At 39.8% G+C, this 23370-nt stretch overlaps 1 protein-coding gene and 1 non-coding gene across 11 annotated transcripts in view; both read left to right on the top strand.

Annotated features, from left to right (window-relative positions):
- GANC (glucosidase alpha, neutral C) overlaps positions 1-23370 on the top strand; it is a 69460-nt gene that overhangs the window by 28428 nt on the left and 17662 nt on the right. For 4 of the 10 annotated variants that reach the window (XM_061157472.1, XM_061157473.1, XM_061157474.1 and 1 more), the window contains exons 9-19: positions 772-868; positions 2170-2350; positions 2579-2732; positions 6237-6472; positions 9256-9382; positions 10261-10340; positions 12378-12521; positions 13985-14081; positions 17470-17571; positions 18655-18898; positions 23298-23362. In XM_061157472.1, the coding sequence (XP_061013455.1) occupies positions 772-868; positions 2170-2350; positions 2579-2732; positions 6237-6472; positions 9256-9382; positions 10261-10340; positions 12378-12521; positions 13985-14081; positions 17470-17571; positions 18655-18898; positions 23298-23362 (1527 nt within the window). Of the gene's footprint in view, positions 1-771; positions 869-2169; positions 2351-2578; positions 2733-4419; positions 4884-5658; positions 6213-6236; positions 6473-9255; positions 9383-10260; positions 10341-12377; positions 12522-13984; positions 14082-17469; positions 17572-18654; positions 18899-23297; positions 23363-23370 lie in introns of those variants that run through there. The other 6 variants (XR_009695132.1, XM_061157475.1, XM_061157476.1 and 3 more) reach the window with 6 other exon arrangements.
- LOC133067481 (U6 spliceosomal RNA) lies at positions 21150-21256 on the top strand. The gene has a single exon (XR_009695273.1). It is a non-coding gene; the product is annotated as a U6 spliceosomal RNA (small nuclear RNA).

Here is a 23370-nt window from a genome sequence, read left to right as displayed (position 1 = left end):
GTGTAGCCCAAAGTTATAAATAGGGGAACCCTAAGGCTCTCCCTTATGTAACACTATAGTCCTTTCTGTATCTTATCTATAGCAACCCCTTTCCATAAACTCCTCTAAATAAGGACCGTTTGATGTCAAATACTTTTACCCAAGAGTAAATTTAAATCGGTGTTCTCTCTCCCAGTTACTTTCATTTTTCCCATATCTCTAAAATAATTGTTAAATGAAGGACTTTGTCTTTGGTTAAAAGAAATTTTTATATCTACAATCACAGGGAAGGGGGTGTATATTGAGGAGCTAGGAAAGGTACTCCTGGTGCCCTTGACCTCACAGTTCCTGTATGCAGTAAGAATGAACAATCAGGCAGAAGACACCCAGTCTTTCATCTGGCAAGCATTAAAAGTGCTCATCACCCTCTTCTTCCTAAAGCAAACAAGTATGCAATATAGTTCAGGAAAATTTAGGGAAAAAATCTAAAACTTTGTAATCATATTTTACAGATAGAAAAGAAATACACTGTAAATGTGGGAACACAGAGAACTGTAGCACACAGCTAAGAAAACTAACTAATAAGTGACCAGAACTTTGCTTTGTGCATTTTTTGTATCCCCACAACACCTGAATACAACAAAGTACAGAGAGTCAGCATATGTGATTGATCAGGGCCAGCTCAGGTCTCTTGATCCATAGTCCAGTCATCTTGCTATTCTTATAGTTAACTGAATCTCATTAATTGTCCCATTGAGAAGCAAAACTCAGTCACTCCCCTGGTCCCTGCAGGTCCTGCCTCCATTGGTTTGGATTTCTCTTTGCATGGTTTTGAGCATCTCTATGGCATCCCGCAACATGCTGAATCACACCAACTTAAAAACACAAGGTAAAGTGAAAAGAATTCTTACAGGAAGCTCTGGTTTCTGGACTGGAAAAGTTTGAAAAGAAAATATGTGCGATAACTGAGTCAGTGCTAATATGTGCCTGGTCTTTCCCTCTTTGATATTGCTTATAGATCTTTAAGAATTTCCCTTTAATGATCACTCAGAGCAATGGTTTTCAATTTTTATTTTGTTTTTCAGCAAAAGTTAGACAATTATAAAAACTGTAATGCTGAACTTAATAGTATAGAAGACATAAAAACATGGAGCTGAGTGACTGAGCATGCACACACTCATGGTTGAAGTAGCAGGAAGATCTTCGTTACATCATCTTCCCGGGTTTTGCTTTTGTCTTTCAGTTCCTTTCTGGGGAACCCTGGGAAATATACTGTGAAGATCAGTGACCTTGAAAAAGGCTTTTACCAAAAAAGGACAGTGAACTAGAGTGGAAAAGTGTGGCATCTCATATCACTTTGGATTCCCTTGGGGAGATTATTTCCAACTAACACCATTGACCAAAAAATGCCAGAGGTATCAGACGAAGAGGTAGCAGAACTGAAAGAGTCTGGTCAAATTTGCCAGATTCAGATGCTGTTTAGATGATAGGTAGACATAGTGACAAGTGAATCAGAAACTGTGTTGCTCTCACACCAACCTGAACTCCATGCTTCCTACCTCAATTCAGTTCCTAATCTTTCCTTATTCAGCACTGTGGGGGCATGTTAGGACACTATCATTTTGTTTTAGTGACAGAGAAATACTCACCAAATCTGTCAATTTAGTTTTTGCATGCTACTGTGGAAGATTCATAGGAAACAGTCCTCACCTCACAAGAGATACTCAGAAAAGATATTTAAGATATGAGATACACATGCCAATAGTAGCATGAAGAAATGCCAAAGGAATCAAAGGAGGAGGATCATATTCAGCCAGATTGAGTCAGGAAACCTTTAGAGAAGTGGTCAAGAGTTGAGCTTTGAAAGATGTATAGGACCCAAGTCTTTGCAGGGGAAGTAAGTAAGTGTTAGTCGCTCAGTTGTGCCTGATTCTTTGCAACCCTATGAACTGCAGCCTACCAGGCTCCTCTGTCCATGAGATTTTCCAGGCAAGGATACTGAAGTGGGTCACCATCTCCTTCTCCAGGGGATCTTCCCAACCCAGGGATCAAACCTGGGTCTCCTGCACTGCAGCCAGATTCTTTACTGACTGAGCTACAAGGGAAGCTTTGCAGGGGAGAATGGAGCTATAATATTCATTAATAATGTATACATGATGGTCATTTGTAATCCTTCTTTGTATGTTTCAGTGATGGTGATGCTTACCGTCTTTATAACCTCGATGTCTATGGATATAAAATACATGACAAAATGGGCATTTATGGTTCCGTGCCTTATCTCCTGGCCCACAAACTGGGCAGAACGCTAGGCATTTTTTGGCTAAATGCCTCAGAAACACTAGTGGAGATCAAAACAGAACCTGCTGTCAAGGTGAGCTACGGATCATGACTGCATACCATAATTACAGAAGAGACAAAACTAGTGAAATCTGATCATAGTTCAGGGATTTCTAGTGGCAGTCCCCTGCCACTAGAGTCTTTACAGTATAACTAGTGGAGGCTATTGGTGTATACAAAGGAACAGACCGTTACACACATATGGGTGGGTCTTGTGGGTTAGAGGGACATTTTTCAGACTTTGATTCCATTCCTTTTTCAGTACACACTGACCCAGATGGGCCCAGTTGCTGCTAAACAAAAGGTCGGGTCTCGAACTGATGTGCGCTGGATGTCAGAGAGTGGAATCATTGATGTTTTTCTGTTGACAGGACCTACTCCTTCTGATGTCTTCAAGCAGTATTCATACCTTACAGGTACTTGCATGTGGAAATGCCAGTTTCTTGTTCCATTGTATTTCCTCTAAACTGTGTAGAATCACTGTAAATTAACATTTGTTGCACATGATATAGCATTTATAAACAACTTACCCAAGCTTTTTAAGAAGCAAGCATTTATCCTTCCACTTTCATCCCATTCAGCATCTCATCCCATTCCCTTTAACCAGTGGAATGGTTAAACATTCCACTGGGGCTGGTTATCTCCACTCTCTAGTCACTAATGTTCACCTATCTGCCTTCCTTGGAGCCTTAAAGGCTCCTGGGCTTTCTTTACCTTTAACCCCTTTAATCCCTGGGCTTTCTCTACCTTTATCTCAGGTAACCAGTATCCCAATCTGAACTTTTATATGTTCACTTCTCCATTAAAATATACCACTGGGATTAGCACTAAAGCATTTTTATCTTTAAAAGATATGAGATCATTTTGATTAACACAGAAAAAGCATTTGACAAAATCTAACACTGTTTCATGATAAAAACATTCAGAAGACTAGGAGTAACAAGAAGCTTCCTCCACATGATAAAAGGCATTTATGAAAAATTCACAGCTATCCTCATACTCAATTCTGAAAGATTGCAAGGTTTCCCCTAAGATCAGAAACAAGATGAGGTTTCCCACTTTCACCACTGCTACTGAACATTGTAGTTGAAGTTCCAGCCAGAGAAATTAGGCAAGAAAAAGAAATAAAAACCATCCAACTTTGAAAGGAAAATGTAAGGTTATCTCTATTCACAGACAATGTGATACTATATGATATAAAACCCCAAAGAATACACATATACACACACACACAATTAACCTAAGTTGCATAGTACATGATCAGCACACAAAATTGGTTGTGTTTCTATACACCAGGAATGAACAATCTAAAAATGAAGTTGAGAAGACAATTCCATTTACAGTAACATCCAAAAGAATAAAATATCCAGGAATAAACTTAACCAAAGAGGTGAAAGACCTGTATGCCAAAAACTACAAAAAAAAAAAAAAAAAAAAACCAGAACTAAAGAAGGCCAAGATACATAAGAAGAAATCCCATGTTCATGGATTGGAAGATTTAATATTATTAAGATTGCAATCCTACTGAAAGCAATCTATAGGTTTTACAATCCCTGACAAAATCCAATGTCATTTTTAAGTAATAGAAAAAATGATCTTCAAATTCATGTGGAATTTCAAAGAGCCTGAGTAGCCAAAAATCCTAAAATAAAATGTTGAAGGAGTTCCTAATTTCAAAACTTATTGCAATGTTAAAGTAATCCAAACAGTGCAGTACTGGCATAAGGATAGATGTATAAGCCAATGGAATAAAATTGAGAGTCTAAAAATAAACCCATAGATCTTTGACCTATTGATTTTCAATAAATGTTCAAGACCATTCCATGGAGAAATAATTATGTCTTAACCACATGGTACTGGGACAACTGGATATCAACATGCAAAAGAATGAAGATGGACCCTTATCTCACACCATATACAAAAAATTAACTCAAATTTGATTGATGAAATGAATATAAGAACTAAAGTCATAGAACTCTTACAAGAAAACAGGTAAATCATGACCTTGAATTTGGCAACAGATTCTTAGCTATGACACCAAAATCATGAGCAACAGAAGAAAAAAACAGATAAGTTGGACCTTTTTTTTTTTTTTTTTTCCAGCTGTGCCACTTGACATGTGGGGTCTTTGTTCCTCAACCAGAGATCTAACCCATACCCTCTGCAGTGGAAGTAGGGAGTCTCAACTGCCGGACCACCAGGGGAGTTGCAAGTCAGGCTTCTTTAAAACTAAAAACTTTTGTAAGTCAAAGAACATTATCAAGAGTGAAAAGCCAACCTGTAGAATGGGAGAAAATATTTGCAAATCATATATATGATAAGGGTATGGTATCCTGAATATATAAAGAACTCTTATAACTCAACAGCAAAAAGGAACAATCTAATTGAACCGTCTAATGAACCAAAGGCTTAAATAGACATTTCTCAAAAGAAGATGTACAAATGGATTAATGAGCACCTGAAAAGAAGCTCAACAGCATTAGGTAAATTAAAACTGCAGTGAGATACTGCTTCAAACCCACTGGGATGGCTAAATCAGAAATGAAGAGAGAGAGAGATAATAGTAAGTGCTGGTGAGTATGTGAAGAAATTAGAAACTCATACGTTACTGGTTGGAACATAATATGGTCAGCTGCTGTGGAAACAGTTTGGCAGTTCCTCAAAAAGCTAAACATAGAATTACCATATGACCCAGCATGATTACTTATTTTGTGTGTCAAGCCATGGTGCCCAGATATTTGGCTAAACACTAGTCTAGATGTCACTAAGAAGTTATTTTTTAGATGAGATTAAGAATTAAATCCGTAGACTATGAGTAAAGCAGACCTACACTCTGTAATGTGAGTGGGTTTCATCCAGTCAGTTGAAAACCTTGAGAAAAAAGCCCCCCTAAAGAGGGGCTTCTCTGGTGACTCAGCAGTAAAAGAATTTGTCTGCAGTGCAAGAAACACAGGAGACACAGGTTCGATCCCTGGGTTGGGAAGATACCCTGTAGGAGAAAATAGCAACACACTCCAATATTCTTGCCTGGAGAATCCCATGGACAGAGGAGCCTTGCAGGCTACAGTCCATAGGGTCATAAAGACGTGGACACAACCCAGCGACTGAGCGCACACATTCCCTAAAGTAAAAGGAATCTGCCTTGAGACTGTCTTTGTACTCAAGCTGCAACTTCAACCCTTCCCTGGGTCTCCAGGCTGGCCTACCTGCAGAATCCAAAGCTACGAGCCCCTACAATCACATGCATCAGTTCCTTAAGATCAATCAGTCATTTTCTTTCTCTGTATATGTATAAATACATATATAATATACACATATCCTTTTGATTCTGTTTCTCTACAGAACCCTAACTAATTCATTCAGCAGTTCCACTGCTAGATATATACTTGAACTGAATGGAAACTGAACAGATACTTTTATGCCAAAGATCTCTACAGCATTATTTACCAGAGCCCAAAAGTGGAAACATGCTAAGTGCTCATCAAAAATGAATGGATAAACATGGTCTTCCTGGTAGTACAGTGGATAAGAATTCACCTCCCAATGCAACAGACATGGATTTGATCTCTGATCCAGAAAAACTCCACATGCTGCAGAGCAACTAAAGCCTGCATGCCACAACTACTGAAACCTGTGCATCTAGAGTCTGTGCTCTGCAACAAGAGAAGCCACCGCAATGAGAAGCCCATGCACTGCAACGAAGAGTAAGAAAGCCCTTGTGCAGCAACGAAGACCCAGCGCAACCAAAAATAAGCTAATTAATTTTTAAAAAAGATGAATGGATAAACAAAATGCTTTCTTCCTGATGCCCTAAGTGTGAGACTCAGTGCTTAGACCTTGTAGATATTCAGGAAACACTTATCAAGTGTACAGTTAACATTGTGGTGGTACCTGGCTCAGTTGTCATCTCCCCCTTTTAGGCACACAAGCCATGCCCCCTCTCTTTTCTCTGGGGTACCATCAATGCCGCTGGAACTATGAAGATGAGCAGGATGTAAAGGCAGTGGATGCAGGATTTGATGAACATAACATTCCTTATGACGTCATGTGGCTGGACATAGAGCACACAGAGGGCAAGAGGTACTTCACCTGGAACAAGAAAAGATTCCCAAACCCCAAAAGGATGCAAGATCTGCTCAGAAGCAAAAAACGTAAGGTAAAATAACCCAGTGGGCTCCCCAGGTGGCACAAGTGGTAAAGAACCCGCCTGCCAACGTAGGAGATGTAAGAGACGCAGGTTTGTTCCCTGGGCTAGGAAGATCCCCTGGAGGAAGGCATGGCAATCCACTCCAGTATCCTTGCCTGGAGAATCCCATGGACAGAGGAGCCTAGCAGGCTACAGTCCACAGGGTCGCAAAAAGCTGCACACAACTGATGTGACTTAGCATGCATGTACACACAAGACAGCATTCTGAACCTTTTCATTGCAGAGCATTTAAAAATGTTTAAGTTGCCTTGGCACATTAGTGAACGAGAACCATCTTGTAAAAAAAAGGCTGGAAAATAGTACTTTCAAGTGTAACTGTAATTGTAATCATAGAAAAGTTTTGGTGAAAAGGTAATAACGTGATCCATCCCTGCCTTAGTGGGTCTAGGTCCCCATAAGGATGAAGGGGCCTACCATTCAGTTCCATTCACTGTGACCAGCGTGTACTAATGTGATGGGTGCACCTCACACAAAATTTGATGTCAAGATTGATGATATCACACTAGCACCAAAAGGGTATGAAAATGTTAATTCGTCCCATAATGAGGCATTTTAGGGGTGCAGAGCTGCTCCCAAGCGCCTCTGAAAATGGCCTAAGAGAGCTGGGAAAGGAGACAGGCTCAGGTTTTAAGGTGGTTACAGTGTTGAACTGGGGTGAGGGTTCCTGTGCATGTACTAGGGCTCGTGTGGTTTGAACTTCTTCTTGGCCCCAAAGAAGGAAGCATCAGGGCTTTGTCAGCATGCAAGATGTGGGCAGAAGGGTAAAGGGGCCTGAAAATGTGGTGGGGCTTGAAGCTCTTAACAGTCGGTCAGAAATGGAGTCAGATTCTTTAGTACACTATTTTTCTGCATGCTTCCCTGATGGACTCTACCTGTCCCTGTGGCCAAGGAAAAAACTAAAATAGAAAACAAGGACAAGGAGACGGCACTGGAAAGTATGTAATGCAGGTGTGGTGGTGGTAGTGGTCATGACAATAATGAAGAGAGTGAAGGAGAAAAAAAACAGAGGAAAAAGGGAAGAATCCCGTATGTATCTCATGAACGGATCCCTCAGTCCCTCTCCGTGAGATTCAGGTTGCCTTTTTAACCCATTCTATTGCTCCCCAGGCCTTTTACAAATGTTCGAAGCCAATGCTGTTAACTCTTAATCTTCCAATTAATGAACATTTATTGGTGTTTATTATGAAAGCAGCCCAAAAGCTAACTGACAGGTGAATGGATAAAGGAAATGTGGTATATACATATAATACAAAATTTCTCAGCCTTAAAAGGGAGGCCGTTTGGATACATGCTACTACAACATGAATGAACTTTGAGGACATTATGCTGAGTGAAATAAGCCCATCACAAAAAGACAAATACTATATGATTTCAGTAATCTGTAATATCTAAAGCAGTCAAAATCATAGCAACAGAAAGGGAAAGGGTGGTTGTCAAGGGCTAGAGAGGAGGTGGCAATGGGAAGTTGTTTTTAATGGGTATAGCGTTTCAGTTTTACAAGATGAAAAGAGTTGTAGACATTGACTGTACAACATTGTGAATGCACCGTTGAACTGCAAGGTCTCCTATGTCTCCTGCATTGCAGGCAGATTCTTTATCTGCACGCTTAAAACTGGTTAAGATGGTGAATTTTATGTTATGTATATCTTACCACATTTTAATATTTTTAAAGTTTTTTAGCAATGGAGAATTAAACATCAGTGTATAGAGTAGATTTTAACAGACATGAAGGATGATTATTAGAAGATTATTCTAGCCAAATAGATGGTTTTCAGGCCCTCGAGTAGGTGAGAGTGATGGTATTAGAAAGGCAAGGAGAGATGCTAAAGATGCTCAAGACCTGGGGCTCTGATCATAGCTCTTTTCAAACCTCCTTCCTAAATGCTTCCCTGGTGGCTCAGATGGTAAAGAATCTGCCTGCAATGCAGGAAACCTGGATTTGATCCCTGGGTCAGGAAGATGCCCTGGAGAAGGAAATGACAACCATTCCAGTATTCTTGTCTGAAAAATCCCATGGACAGAGGAGCCTGGTGGGCTACAGTCCATGGGGTCACAAAGAGTTGAACATGATTGAGCAATTAACACTCCATTACTTCCTAAATATGGCTGTACCATTGGATTTTGGGGGATTTTGTTTGTTTTTAATAATTCTCTTTTCTTTAATGTTTGCTTTTGTGTTATCTTAGCCTCTTAGGTATCCAGGGAGCAGAGACCTTGCCTACTTAATCCTTAGGTAAAGCACTCAGCACCACAGAGAGAGAATCTTAATAAACGTGATCTTTAGAACATGTATTAGAGGGACAGTAATTACTGTGAAAAAGAATAGACCTGGTTTTGATATCAAGTTATATTCCCATGAGTACATAAAAGGTGATAGGATTTTACTGGTGTCAGTAATAGTAGTTGTTATGGGCTTCCCTGATGGCTGGGGAGATAAAGAATCCACCTGAATGCAGGAGACACAGGAGACGCAGGTTCAATCCCTGGGTCAGGAAGATCCCCTGAAGAAGGGAATAGCAACCACTCCAGTATTATTGCCTGAAAAATCCCATGGACAGAGGAGCCTGGTGGGCTACAGTCTAATGGCTTGCAAAGAGTCAGATATGACTGAGTGACTAAGCACAGCACAGTTGTTTTGAGTATGTGAACTCCAAAACTATGATGAAAACATATAAATGAACATAAGACTTATATGAAACTGATGAGATCTTTAAACTTTTATGTTCTGACAGCTTGTGGTCATTAGTGACCCCCACATCAAGATTGATCCCAACTACTCAGTGTATGCTAAGGCCAAAGAACAGGGCTTCTTTGTGAAGAGTCATGAAGGAGGAGACTTTGAAGGTGTATGCTGGCCTGGTAAGATGTCATTTTTTTCACCTGATATCCACTGTTTAGCCCCAATTAATGAAGGCTGCATTAATTTCTTATAGATGTCACATGCTATATTTTAGGTGCCTTTCCTTAAAGGTATTATCATCTTTTATATCTTTCATCTAACACCTGGTATGATGTTCTTTGTATACATTTATAAGTCAGTGAATGATTGAAAAATAAATAAGCAAACCTCAGTGACATGCTGTTTCCCTTAGCAAATAAAAATTAAAAGCCAGAGAACTAGAACAGGAGGAGAAGAGGAAGAAAGAAGAGTCCTGCATGTCTCTCCCTGTACTTCTTCTTTGCCTCAACAGCCCATAGGTTTGACTTTCCAGCCTTTCATGAGTGATCTCAGCTGCCCCTGACAACTCTGAAGCCTTCATTTTAGAAATCATTAATTTAAAGCCTTGGTAGAAACTCCTCACAGACAAAAGGGAATTACCAGTCTATCATCTGATAGCACTCTATCACAAATTCACACACAGTGGAGAAAGCCCATGCATTCCTCTTTTCCCTGTATCACTTATAAACACGTCTCTGCCCTCCTTCAGAACAAAAGGTTCACTCCAGGATATCCGCCATAATCCTTACTGGGACTGTCTGAGGCCATCAGTGACGGACAGGCTCCATCCTGATGCTTGTTCGTTGGCATTCCCCTGCCCTCTGGGTCTGAGAGGACTAGTGATTGTCACTGGAGTTCAGCATTGCCTTCTTATTAGCTTCTCACCAGACTGTGCCTCTGTATCGGCTATCTTTTACGTTTGATGTAAGGCACTCATTCATTACCCAGCTTTCACATCTTATATCTTGCCATGAGGACCACTGTTCCTAACAGGCTGTCTGCTCTTCTGCCTCTGCAGGTCTCTCCTCTTACCTGGATTTCACCAACCCCAAAGTCAGAGAGTGGTATTCTAGTCTTTTCGCTTTCTCTGTTTATCAGGTTTGTTTTTATTCCTTTGCCCTTTCCTAGTTACCTGGAAGGATGAAGTAAGGAAAGAAGTGTTTAAATAGAAGTACTCTGCTTCACTGAGTAGCTCCTGATAAATAATCCTTATATGAAGAGGCAGGGATGTCAACCACATATCAGACTTTGGTGGTGCCATACGAATGGCATATGAGGAGAGGCACCATATGAATTACCAAATGCACAAAAGCTGTGATTTTGACTTTCATTATGATAGACTGTATGATATATCAAATTACTTAATAGTAGAGATTTATTATATTTTCAAATTATAGAAATTTTTACTTTGTATGGTGTTATTAAAAATGATAATGATATATGTGAAAGTATCTTGCAGAGTATAACATGACATTAAAAGTAAGGTATAATAATAATTCTTAAAATCTTATAAAAATCACAGAGAAAACTGGAGAGGCCACATCTAGACAACTGTTTTCAACCAATGTTGGTAGTGATAAGAATGATGACTAATATAAATTGAGTACATGCTATGTGCCAAGCACTATGCTAATCACTTTGTGTGCATTATACCATTTCATCTTCACAATAACTCTTTGAAGTTGAATTGTAATTAACTCTAATCCCACAGACAAGAAAATCAAGGCATGGACAACTATAAAAACCTGCTAAATTCACCCATCTAATAAGTGGTAAATCCAAGATTTTAACTTAGGTCAACTGTCTCCCAAGCCTGGCTCTTAACCACTAACCTCTAGTTTCTGAGCATCCTGTATTAGGATATAGAAATAGGAGCTTCCCTGAGGTTAAGAATCTGCCTTGCAATGCAGGAGATGCGGGTTCCGTCCCTGGTTGGGACCCACATGTTGTAAACCATCACGCCACAGCAAAAGATCTCACATGAGGCAGTGCAGATCCCGAGTGCTGCAACTAAGACCTGATGCAGCCAACTAAATAAATAGATGTTTGTTTTTTTTTTTAAAAAAAGAAGAGAACTTAGAGCAGGGATAAATAATAATTGGGCCAATCCAGTCATACACACTTGTTCCCCTATTGTTTACGGCTGCTGGCGCATAACTATACCTGGACTGGGTTATTGAAAAAGAGGCCCTATGGCCTGCAAAGTTGAAAATATTTACAATCTGGCCCTTTCAGAAAAAGTTTGCCAGCCGCTGCCTTAGAGGGTATTAAAGAACAGTCAAAGCAGCTAAATATTTGGAACCTATACAGCCTTGTTCATTCAAATATACATGATTAGAAAGAATTTGAAGTAAAGAGTCAGGAAAAAAACATGTAAGCCTCCTCCAGGCATTTGAAAGACTACCATATGGGGAAGGCAGCAGATGTATTTTCTGGTATCCCAGAAGACAGCCTGGTCCCTGTGAGAGAATGTTACAAGGAACAAGACTTTCAGAAAACTTGGAATGAGCTGCCTGAGAGACTCCTGGTCATTGTAACTATTGAACCAAATGCTGAGAGACCAGGGATTTTTATAAAGGGACTACAGCACCATGTTAACTGGATGACTCAACAGCCCCTTCCCACTCTAAGTCAAACAATTCTCTGTAGGATACAAACTGTAGATCCTGCTGACAAATGGTATCTTAACTGTCAGACCCTTCATAGTACTAGAGGGAAGGCAGAATCTCTTCACAGACGGCTCTAACTGCCCCTAGTAAGAGTTGGAGCAGATGAGGGATGATGGAGAACCTGATTGTGAATGTTCACAACCTGTCCTGTAGGGGTTCTCCAGGAGGTCTCAGAATGGACTTGTGGGTGACGTGGGAATACAGCATAGCACTCTTTCATTCATCAGCAAGTACTTATTGAGAACCCTCTGCCATTCAGGTTGTTCTAGGTATTTGGGATTTATCAGTACCACAAAACAGACAAAATTCCTTGCCCTGTGGAACTTTTATTCCAGCAGATGACAAAGCGTAGATAATAAATATAATAAATAATAAGGTAAATGGAGTAGGAAAGAGGAATAGGGCCGGCTGTCATATTAACCTTGTCTCTGTAGGAGTTTTATCATGATCAAGATTGACTTCCTAGGGATCTACTGACATCCTCTACATATGGAACGACATGAATGAGCCCTCTGTCTTTAAAGGCCCGGAGCAAACCATGCAGAAGAATGCCATTCATCACGGCAACTGGGAGCACCGGGAACTTCACAACATCTATGGCTTTTATCAGGTAAGACATCTAAAAAGCAGCCGCCTGGATCCACAGGCCCTACCTTTGGGGCTGAAAGTCATTTGCTTTGTAACAGCCATGCTATACTGTTCATTTCTCTTTGTGTGTCTTTTCTGTCAACTGTAATAGGTCTTATCAGGTTGTAGCCAATATAAAACAGTATTTCTCCCTTTGCGTCTTTTCCTTCTATAATGAACCTGATTGATTGATTAATTTATAGATATTGTGAGATTAATGATAACATAGAAACATCTTCCTTGACAGTAGCCTTTAGTAAGGAGCATTAGATAATCCCTCAAACCTTTTACTGAAGTAGGCTGTGCATAAATACATCAAAGACAAATTTTTAAAAATTTCACAAATGTCTAAATACAGCAAGTCTTATGTTCATACCAGTTAAGTAAGATTTAGAACACAGAGGCACAATTTCAGTCTGTGTACTTTCTAAATGTAGAAGGCCTTCCTTAAGTACTTAGCCTTCTCAATGGAAGGTGGTAGAATTGCCTTCCGTTTGCCAGTCACATTCAAAAACCTTTGCAGTCACTTGCCCTCATTTATATTTGTGGTTCTTTGTTATCTTCAGAGTGTAACGGTGTTCCTGTGACCCTCCCACCAATTGCTGTTTTCCAGTGGGAGCTGCTGGCTACATATGGCATGGTTTCCAGATAGTATCAGTTTACTTCTGTATACAGCCTCTTGCTATAACTGTAAACTACGTTATAGTTGGAGAATTTTCTTATGTAGGCCAGAGCCAGTCACTTAACCTCTCCGAAGCTCAGTTTTTTCCATTAACGAAAACTTATCTCAGAGGTTGTTGTGTAAATTATAAGAGAAAAATCTTATAAAAATACCTATAATAATACGCACCAAATAAATTCTCTTTTATTATTTACCACTATTTCATTGCTATTTTTAAATTTTTATTTATTTATTTTTTTGACTGTGCTGAGTCTTAGTTGCTGCTCAGGCTTTTCTCTAGTTGCAGCAAGCAGGAGCTGCTCTGTCGTTGCAGTGTGCAGGCTTCTCGTTGAAGTTGCTCCTCTTGTGGAACATGGGCTCTAGGGCACACGAGCTCAGTAGCTGCAGCTCCCGGGCTCTAGAGTACAGACTCAGTAGTTGTGGCGCACAGGCTTAGTTGCTCTGCAGCATGTGGGATCTTCCCAGACCAGAGATCTAACCTGTGTCTCCTGCACTGGCAGGCAGAGTCTTTACCTCTGAGCCACCAGGGAAGCCCCTGTTTCATGGCTATTTTAATCAAAGAAATTGTTTCACTCTTTTAATAGGGAAATTTAGAGCAGTTTCATTACATCATGAAAATTATTTGGAAGTTTTTTTTTTAATATTTTCCATTTCATGTTCCCACGTATTATTTACTTTTTGCACATGAAATAGCTTATTGGTGATGTCTGCACAATGCCATAATTCAGTCATCTATTTGAAATTTTTCTTCTTTGACATCATAGCAAATGGCCACTACAGAAGGACTGATCCAGCGATCTAAAGGAAAGGAGAGACCCTTTGTTCTTACACGTTCATTCTTTGCTGGATCACAAAAATATGGTAAGGACTGGCTCATAATGTCATACTTAAAAACACAAGCTAGCAGCCTGTCTCTTTTGACCATATATGGTATATGGTGCAACTCTGTTGATACTTTCCTTTTCAGTAGATCAGCCCTTAGATTGTAGAGAGTGATGCGCCCTGAAATATTTATTTTGTCCTGAGACAGAGTAACCCAATTTTAATAAAGTTTAGTTACTCGTTTCCCATGGAAGAACTTCCCTTGTGGCTGAGCTGGTAAAGAATCCTCCTGCAATCAGGGAGACCTGGGTTTGATCCCTGGGTTGGGAAGATCCTCTGGAGAAGGGAAAGACTACCCACTCCAGTATTCTGGCCTGGAGAATTCCATGGACTGTATAGTCCTTGTGGTCACAAAGAGTCAGACATGACTAAGCAACTTTCACTTTCACTTTTCATGGAAGAACTGGCCACTTAGTTGGGAGAATATCTTTAGAGAATCTATTTTCTGGGATGGCCATTTCTGACCCTGTCTCTTTGATTTATCAAAACCAGAGAAAATATACTTCTAACATTCCTTCAATCACCTGTTCCACTAAGCAATGTGGTTTAAAATAGACCTAGCTTTTTTGCTTGTGGTCAGGGTCATCTATAGCTGGAACCAGTTTACTAGCTAATGCAGATCTAGTTCAGCCTAACCACCGCATAGCAGGAAGGCTATTTTAAGTCCCCTGACCTTGCATAAATAGCCCGAAGCTTAGGTCCCAGTTTGAGGAATCCAGCCTTTATTTTACCAGAGACATTATTAGGCCTCCTACTCCACTCCTGAAAACCAGCCCCAGTGATACTCTGGAAAAGGTCACAATATTATCAGCAGGCAAAGATGTACAGAGATGCTCAACACAGCATTAGTGCTTAAAATAAAAAGAAATAAAATCCAGATTCTAACAATAAGGGAATAGTTATTCAGTTATGGTGTATCCATATGATAGACTGTCATAAGGATATTTAATATATGCCTTAATTGCATGGTAGATGAGGGAGGGGAAAAGCAGGATACCTAAATGTTTATATATTATCCTGATTTTGTTTAAAAAAAAAAATATATATATAGGTATATGTAGGTAGTAATCTAAATGAGGCTTCCCAGATGGTGCTAGTGGCAAAGAACCCACCTCTCAGTTCAGGAGACCTAAGAGACTTGGGTTCGATCCCTGAGTTGGGAAGATCGCCTGGAGGAGGGCATGGCAACCCACTCCAGTATTCTTTCCTAGAGAATCCCATGGACAGAAAAGCCTGGCCAGCTCAAGTTCATGGGGTCTCAAAGAGTTGGACACGAAAGAGGCCACTTAGCAAGCACCCACGCAGTATTCTAAATGAATATAGTACCATGGTGATTATGAGTTACTTTAATTTTCTTCTTTTTTATCTCTATTTTCCAAATTCTCTATAAGTATCCTTTTTAATCAACTAAAACAAGTAAGGTCTTTGAATGAAAACATTTATAAGGAGAAGTTTTAAAAAAGATATAACCGGAGGTAGTGGAGGGGTGGGCTGGGGGTTTGGGGTTAGCAGATGCAAACTATTACATATAGAATGGATAAACAATATGATCCTTCTGTGTAGCACAGGGAACTATATTCAATATCTTGATATAAACTGTAATGGAAAAGAATATGAAAAATGTATATATGTATAACTGGATCACTGCTGTGCAGCAGAAATTAGCACAAAATTGTAAATCAGCTATATTTAAAAAAATAACAGAAGATATGCATATAAGTAATCTTTTATCTCTTAAATATACTGGCCCATTGCCTAGTCTTCAATACTCTGTGTGAAGCTACTGACTCACCACCAAAGCGTACCAAGTGAGGCATTACAAAGAACACTGTTGTATCAAGTCCTGTGCTGAGACCAACAGCCAGAGAGAACTTCCAACTAAACAGCCATTTGAGACCTGAAAACATCTGCATATTTACATGAACTTTGTTACTTTATAAGAATGTTGTGGGTTTCAAAGTCATTATGTAGATATATACATACCTCATTTGAAGTCCAGGAGGAATTATGAAGGTACTGTTTTAAAAGAAAAATCTCTTGAAAATATTTTCCTTTGCTAGCCATAGGACAGCCTAAAATTTCTACAAAATATTAAAACAAAAAATAGCCACCAAAAGTATTTTAATAAAAGAGAGACAAAATGTTTCAGGAGTAATATAGACTTAATAAAACAGGTTATTTTCTTTTATGAATCTCTTTACTGCTATATATCTTTACAAGTTCTTATCAGCTATTCAGTGCTCAAGAGCACTGGCTTTAGAGTCAGACTGCCTGAGCTCAAATCCTACCATATCCACTTTTGCCATATTTCCGTCTGCTGTAAAATAAAGTTTGTTTACCTGATAGAGGAGTTGTGATGATTAAATGGAATGATATGAGCAAAGTAGCATACCTCCTGGCTCAGTGAGGGCTCTATAAATGTTAACTATTGTTATTGCTACTTTATTTTGTCTCCCTCATGTGGTCTTAAAACCTCTTATAGAGGATTTTGCAGAAAGCAGGGTGGCACATAGGCATGTAGATCAATGAAACAGAATAGAGAATTCAGAAAGAGTCCAACACATATATGGTCAAATATTTAGCAGCAAAGTTGCCAAGGCAATTCAATGGAGAAAGGAGTTTTTTCAATAAATAGTATTGAAACATGGGGTATCCATATGGGGGAGAGGGGAAGAACCTTAACCCTTACCTCACACCATACACACAAAATAACTCAAAATGGAATATAGACTTACATTATAAAAGTTAAAACAAACAAAAGGCTTCTAGACAAAAAATGTAGAAAACCTTCATGACTTTGAGATGGCAAAATTTCTTAGAACACAAAAAGCACAAAACATAAAATTAAAAAATGATAAATTGGACTTCATTAAAATTTTAAAAAGAAATTGTTAAGAAAATGAAAGTGAAAGTCACTCAGTCATACCCAATTCTTTGTGACCCCATGGACTATACAGTCCATGGAATTCTCCAGGCCAGAATACTGGAGTGAGTAGCCTTTCCCTTCTCCAGGGGGAACTTCCCAACCCCAGGAATCAAATCCAGGTCTCCTGCATTGCAGGCAGATTCTTTACCAGCTGAGCCACCAGGAAAGCCCATTGTTAAGAAAATGAAGGTCAAGTCATAGACTGAGAGAAGATATTTGCAATATACATATATGTTTATATATGTGTATACATATATATATACACATAGAACTTGTATCCAGAATATATAAAGAGCTTTCACAATTAAATAATTAAAAGAAAGAAATGTTTTCCTTTATATTGTCTATTACAAATATGGAATCTAAATATGAAATTGAGTACACATGGGCTGATTTTTTTTTTCTTTCTTTCTTTCAATACCTTCTTACTGATGACCAAAGGTGCTGTGTGGACAGGTGATAACACAGCAGAGTGGAGTTACCTGAAAATTTCTATCCCTATGTTACTTACCCTCAGCGTGACTGGGATCTCTTTTTGTGGAGGTAAGATGATAGCCTCAGGCCTGAAGTGAAAGAAAAATCAGAGCAGGGGTGGGTGGTGGCTGGTCAGAAATCTCTTCTTGTGAGTTGTTTTCAACAGAATAAACGTGGGAAAGAGAAAATGAGGAGCATGGAGAACAGACTAGAGAGGAGAATGAAGGGGACAAATGTCTCGTCTGAACAGAGAACATGAAGTAAAGTCATCAGAAAGAGAGCCACAGTGTTCTTTTCCTCATTCTTGTACTGCTCTGTTCCTTTCTTAGACACTCTTGATAACTGAGTTTCTCTTCTTGAAATACTCCTTTTCTATCTGAAAGTGAAAAAAATGGAGAGAACTACAAAGAATTTAGCAAATCAGAAATCAGCTATACAGAAATCCTGTGGCATTTTATATATATGCACACACACTTGGAAAAGATAAAATTTAGTTAAAATAAGATTCTCTGATGGGCTGCCTTCCCCTAGTCCTAGTAACTCCCTGCAGGTGAGCAATCTCAGTACAGAGATGCTCAACCTGGCTGCAGGTCCAGCTGCTCCTGGTTTTCTGTGGGACTGGAAGCACTTAATGTCACATTATGATATTTGTGTTTTTCAATGGCGCTAGTTCACATTCGACACAAAGAATTTGTATCCTGCTTAAGGGCTAAACCTGAAATTTTCTCCCTAAACCTCTAATTCTGATTATGTCTCTCTCTTTAGTTCTTTCTACAGTTTTTATCTTGCTTTCAAACAAAATCAGTTGCCAACCACCCCCACCCACCCCCATCACTAAATACAGGCTTATTGACTCGCGTAGATATTTTTCAGTTTCTGAATTACCAGGGTTCAGGACAAACAGAAATGTTGATCTTTCAATAAAGCCTTTTGACAGGAAAAGAACATATTCAAAGAGCATATTGTCAGATCCCTAAACAGTCTGAGGTTTTTAGTATGTGCTTCCTAATTTGAGGCCACACTTTGATGCTGTTATTTTGAGTGCATATACATACCTTTGCCCTATTGGTCTGCAAGGCCTTATCTTACCTGTGGGCATCATCTGTTAGACGCCTGGGTGTCTCACTCAGCCTTTCTTTACTGACTAATCAGCGGATGTAGGTGGCTTCATCGGGGATCCAGAGGCAGAGCTGCTAGTACGGTGGTACCAGGCGGGAGCCTACCAGCCCTTCTTCCGTGGCCATGCCACCATGAAGACCAAGCGACGGGAACCCTGGCTCTTTGGGGAGGAGCACACCCGGCTCATCCGAGAAGCCATCAGAGAGCGCTACACCCTCCTGCCCTACTGGTATTCTCTGTTCTACTCTGCACACGTGGCTTCTCAGCCTGTCATGAGGTAAACGGGCTTCACCACCACTCCAATAACCAGTCTCTACCAGAAGATCCCCTCAGCCACTGGCAATGAAGTAATTACAGTGATTGCAAAAGAAAAGCCAGGTGTTTAACCAAGTGTCAGTCAGGTTATTGAGCACCAGCTGTGAGCAGGGTCAGGCAGTAGAGGTCACAGAATATAAAAACTAGATCTGCTATTTGGTGATTCAAGCATTAATATTTGGTTAGTGTTAGTCACTCAGTCATGTCCAACTCTTTGTAACCTTTGAATAGTAGCCTCTGTCCATGGGATTTTCCAGGCAAGAATACTGGAGTGGGGTAGCCATCCCCTTTGCCAGGGTATCTTCCCGACCCAGGGATTGAACCTGGGTCTCCTACACTGCAGGCAGATTATTTACCATCCAAGCCACCAGGGAAACCCATAATATTTAGTAGGGGATAGAAATAGAAGAAAGGAAGGAAGGAAGAGAAAGAAAAGATATTGTACTTCAGTTCATCTAGTATTTAACCCATGTAGGGAAACAAAACATGCTACCCCAAAATGTGTCTTTTTGGCTTGAGGATTCTTAGGAGCTGATTGTTTTTAAACGTACAAAAGGCTCAGGAAGTCTTTCTTTTTAACCTCCTCCTTAAATGCCTACATGAATTTAGATAAAGAGCTTGGTCCAGGAAGTACATTATCACCAGAGATATCTACAAGGAATATGAGCTAAGCATTACTATGCTTAGTAATAGGGGAAGTAATATGCTTAGTAGGGGGAAGGTGGGAACTAAAGTCCTCTCTGTGTCCCATTGTCTTTGCATGGCCCAGCAAATGTTTGTTTATCAAACATTTGTTTTTCCATCTCCAGGTGAATATCTTGCCTCACTTTTGGTTTTTTATCTTTTTTTTTTTTTTGGCTGCACCATGAGGCATGTGGGATCTTAGTTCCCAGACCAGAGAACCCATGTCCCCTGCAGGGGAAGCACAGAATCTTAACCACTGGACTACCAGGGGAAGTTTCCTTTCTCCACTTTGAAGTCCCAAACCTCACTCACTTCTTCTCTCAGGTGTTATATCAGCCTTAATTGCCTATCTTGTCTTTAGGCAGTATATTTTTATGGAGCTCCTGTTTATACATCATTAAATTTGATTTTCTACTGTTAAACTCTGTCTTGTCAACTTAATTCTTAGACCAGTCAGAAAAACCTAGGAAAGAAGAAAGTAGCTTTTTCGTCCCCCACACCCACAAGCATTCTCTCCTGAAGAACAACTTATTCTGCCAGCCTTAGCTCTCTCTTACCCTTAGGGCTTTTCTTGGTGTATAAATTATATTCTGATTCTATTTTGAAGGCTAGATGTGAATGCCAACTTTCTGGGTTAGAGAACAGTACACACAGAGACACACATAGTACATCAAGACCTCTAGATCAGCAGTTCCTCAGCCGGACTCAGATCAGAATCACCTGGGGAGCTTTTTATAAAATACAGATTTCCAGGCCAGACCTCCAAACCTATTATGAGTCCCCTGGTTAAGTTCCACAGATCTATGTTTGTTGGAAGTTTTCCTGGTAATTTTAGACATCAGCCAAGTTTAGATGCTTTGTTACTATTTAATAGCAAAGGAATAGATTACTACAAAGGCTAGTGAATAAAATGAAAATGTTTCTCTTATTAAAAAGTATCTTTCCCTCATGAAATTGAAAGCAACATTAGAACCATGAAGTTAATATCCAGAGATATTGAAAGTTTCATGATTTACTAAGCCCAAATGCCTCCTACTTAGTTGTGTACAACAGTAATAATAAAACAAAACCCAAACACCACACAAGTTTCTGAAACCTCCACAAATGTTGCCAACTTGAAAACAAGGAAAACCAATTCTTTTCACGTAGATAATGATTAAGGATGCATGAAAAGTAGTGACAATTAAAAAATGGCACAGATTCTACATTATAAAATTCAATTTTACCAACATTTAAGTTTGGTAGAAACCAACACAATACAGAAAGTGAAGAAGAACTAAAGAGTGTCTTGATGACAGTGAAAGAGAAGAGTGAAAAAGTTGGCTTAAAAGCCCAACATTCAGAAGACTAAGATCATGGCATCTGGTCCCATCACTTCATGGCAAATACATGGGGAAACAGTGGCTGACTTTATTTTGGGGGGCTCCAAAGTCACTGCAGATGGTGACTGCAGCCATGAAATTAAAGACGCTTACTCCTTGGATGGAAAGTTATGACCAACCTAGACAGCATATTAAAAAGCAGAAACAGTGCTTGCTTCGGCAGCACATATACTAAAATTGGAACGATACAGAGAAGATTACCATGGCCCCTGCGCAAGGATGATACTCAAATTCGTGAAGCGTTCCATATTTTTACACATGAAAAGATGCTCAACATCACTCATTATCAGAGAAATGCAAATCAAAACCTCAATGAGGTACCATTACACGCCAGTCAGAATGGCTGCTATCCAAAAGTCTACAAGCAATAAATGCTAGAGAGGGTGTGGAGAAAAGGGAACCCTCTTACACTGTTGGTGGGAATGCAAACTAGTACAGCCACGATGGAGAACAGTGTGGAGATTCCTTAAAAAACTGGAAATAGAACTTCCATATGACCCAGCAATCCCACTCCTGGGCATACACACCGAGGAAACCAGATCTGAAAGAGACATGTGCATCCCAGTATTCATCACAGCACTGTTTATAATAGCCAGGACATGGAAGCAACCTAGACGCCCATCAGCAGACGAATGGATAAGGAAGCTGTGGTACATATACAACATGGAATATTACTCAGCCATTAAAAAGAATTCATTTGAATCAGTTCTAATGAGGTGGATGAAACTGGAGCCCATTATACAGAGTGAAGTAAGCCAGAAAGATAAAGACCAATACAGTATACTAACACATATATATGGAATTTATAAAGATGGTAATGATAACCCTCTATGCAAGACAGAAAAAGAGACACAGATGTACAGAACAGACTTTGGGACTCTGTGGGAGAAGTTGAGGGTGGGATGTTCTGAGAGAATAGCATTGAAACAAGTATACTATCAAGGGTGAAACAGATCACCAGCCCAGGTTAGATGCATGAGACAAGTGCTCGGGGCTGGTGCACTGGGAAGACCCAGAGGGATGGGATGGGGAGACAGATGGAGGGGGGTTCAGGATGGGGAAGACATGTAAATCCATGGCTGATTCATGTCAATGTATGGCAAAAACCACTACAATATTGTAAAGTAATTAGCCTCCAACTAATAAAAATAAATGAAAATAAATAAATAATAATAAAAAAAAAAAAGCAGAGACATTACTTTGCCAACAAAGGTCTGTCTAGTCAAGGCTATGGTTTTTCCAGTAGTCATGTAGGGATGTGAGAATTGGACTCTAAAGAAAGCTGAGCACCAAAGAATTGATGCTTTTGAACTGTGGTGTTGGAGAAGACTCTTGAGAGTCCCTTGGACTGCAAGGAGATCCAGCCAGTCCATCCTAAAGGACATCAATCTTGAGTATTCATTGGAAGGACTGATGTCGAACTTGGAACTCCAGTACTTTGGCCACCTGATGTGAAGAGCTGACTCACTTGAAAAGACCCTGATGCTGGGAAAGATTGAAGGCAGGAGGAGAAGGGGATGACAGAGGATGAGTCGGATGGCATCACCAACTCAATGGACATGAGTTTGAGTAAACTCCAGGAGTTGGTGATGGACAGGGAGGCCTGGCGTTCTGTGGTTCATGGAGTCGTGAGGACTCGGACATGACTGAGTGACTGAACTGAACTGAACTGGACACAATAAAGTAAAGCAATTGTCCTTCAATTAAAACTAAATTAATTTAAAAAAACATTTAGTTTGTTTTACACCAAACATGTTAGGCATTTGGACTTGGACAAAGTTCCGATTATGCCTGTCAGAGTAATTTAGTGCTCAACAATGAGAACGAGAAGTTTTGTGTACTAGAATTCTCAAGCTTTAATTGAACCATTTAAGCTAACAGCTCTTTCACACAAGAAAACTATATAGTAATCATAACAAGGGGATCCCAGTTGGTGCTAGTGATAAAGAACCCACCTGCCAATGCAGATGTAAGAGACTGGGTTCGATCCCTGGGTCTAGAAGATGCCCTGAAGAAGGGAATGCAACCCACTCCAGTATTCTTGCCTGAGAAATCCCATGGACAGAGGAGCCTGATGGCGGGCTATAGCCCATGGAGCTGCAAAGAGTTGAACAAGACTTAGCAACTAAACAACAGCAACAATCATAATCAGTGCTCATAAAATCTTGACTCGTATGAAAAGAGTCTTGACTTTGTCCAGTTTCCTTTAAATGGTTATAAAACTGAAAATATGAGTGAATTATTAAAAAAATCTAATGATGTTGAAGTAAGAAATTTCTTTTTTCTTTTCCCCAGGCCTCTGTGGGTAGAGTTCCCTAATGAATTAGAGACTTTTAGTGTGGAAGATGAATACATGCTGGGTGAGCAT

This window comes from Dama dama, chromosome 12 (genome assembly GCF_033118175.1).
Source record: "Dama dama isolate Ldn47 chromosome 12, ASM3311817v1, whole genome shotgun sequence".
Classification (NCBI taxonomy): Eukaryota; Metazoa; Chordata; class Mammalia; order Artiodactyla; family Cervidae; genus Dama; species Dama dama.
Note: the sequence above shows the minus strand (reverse complement) of the source record. Positions and strands in the feature narration are given on the sequence as shown.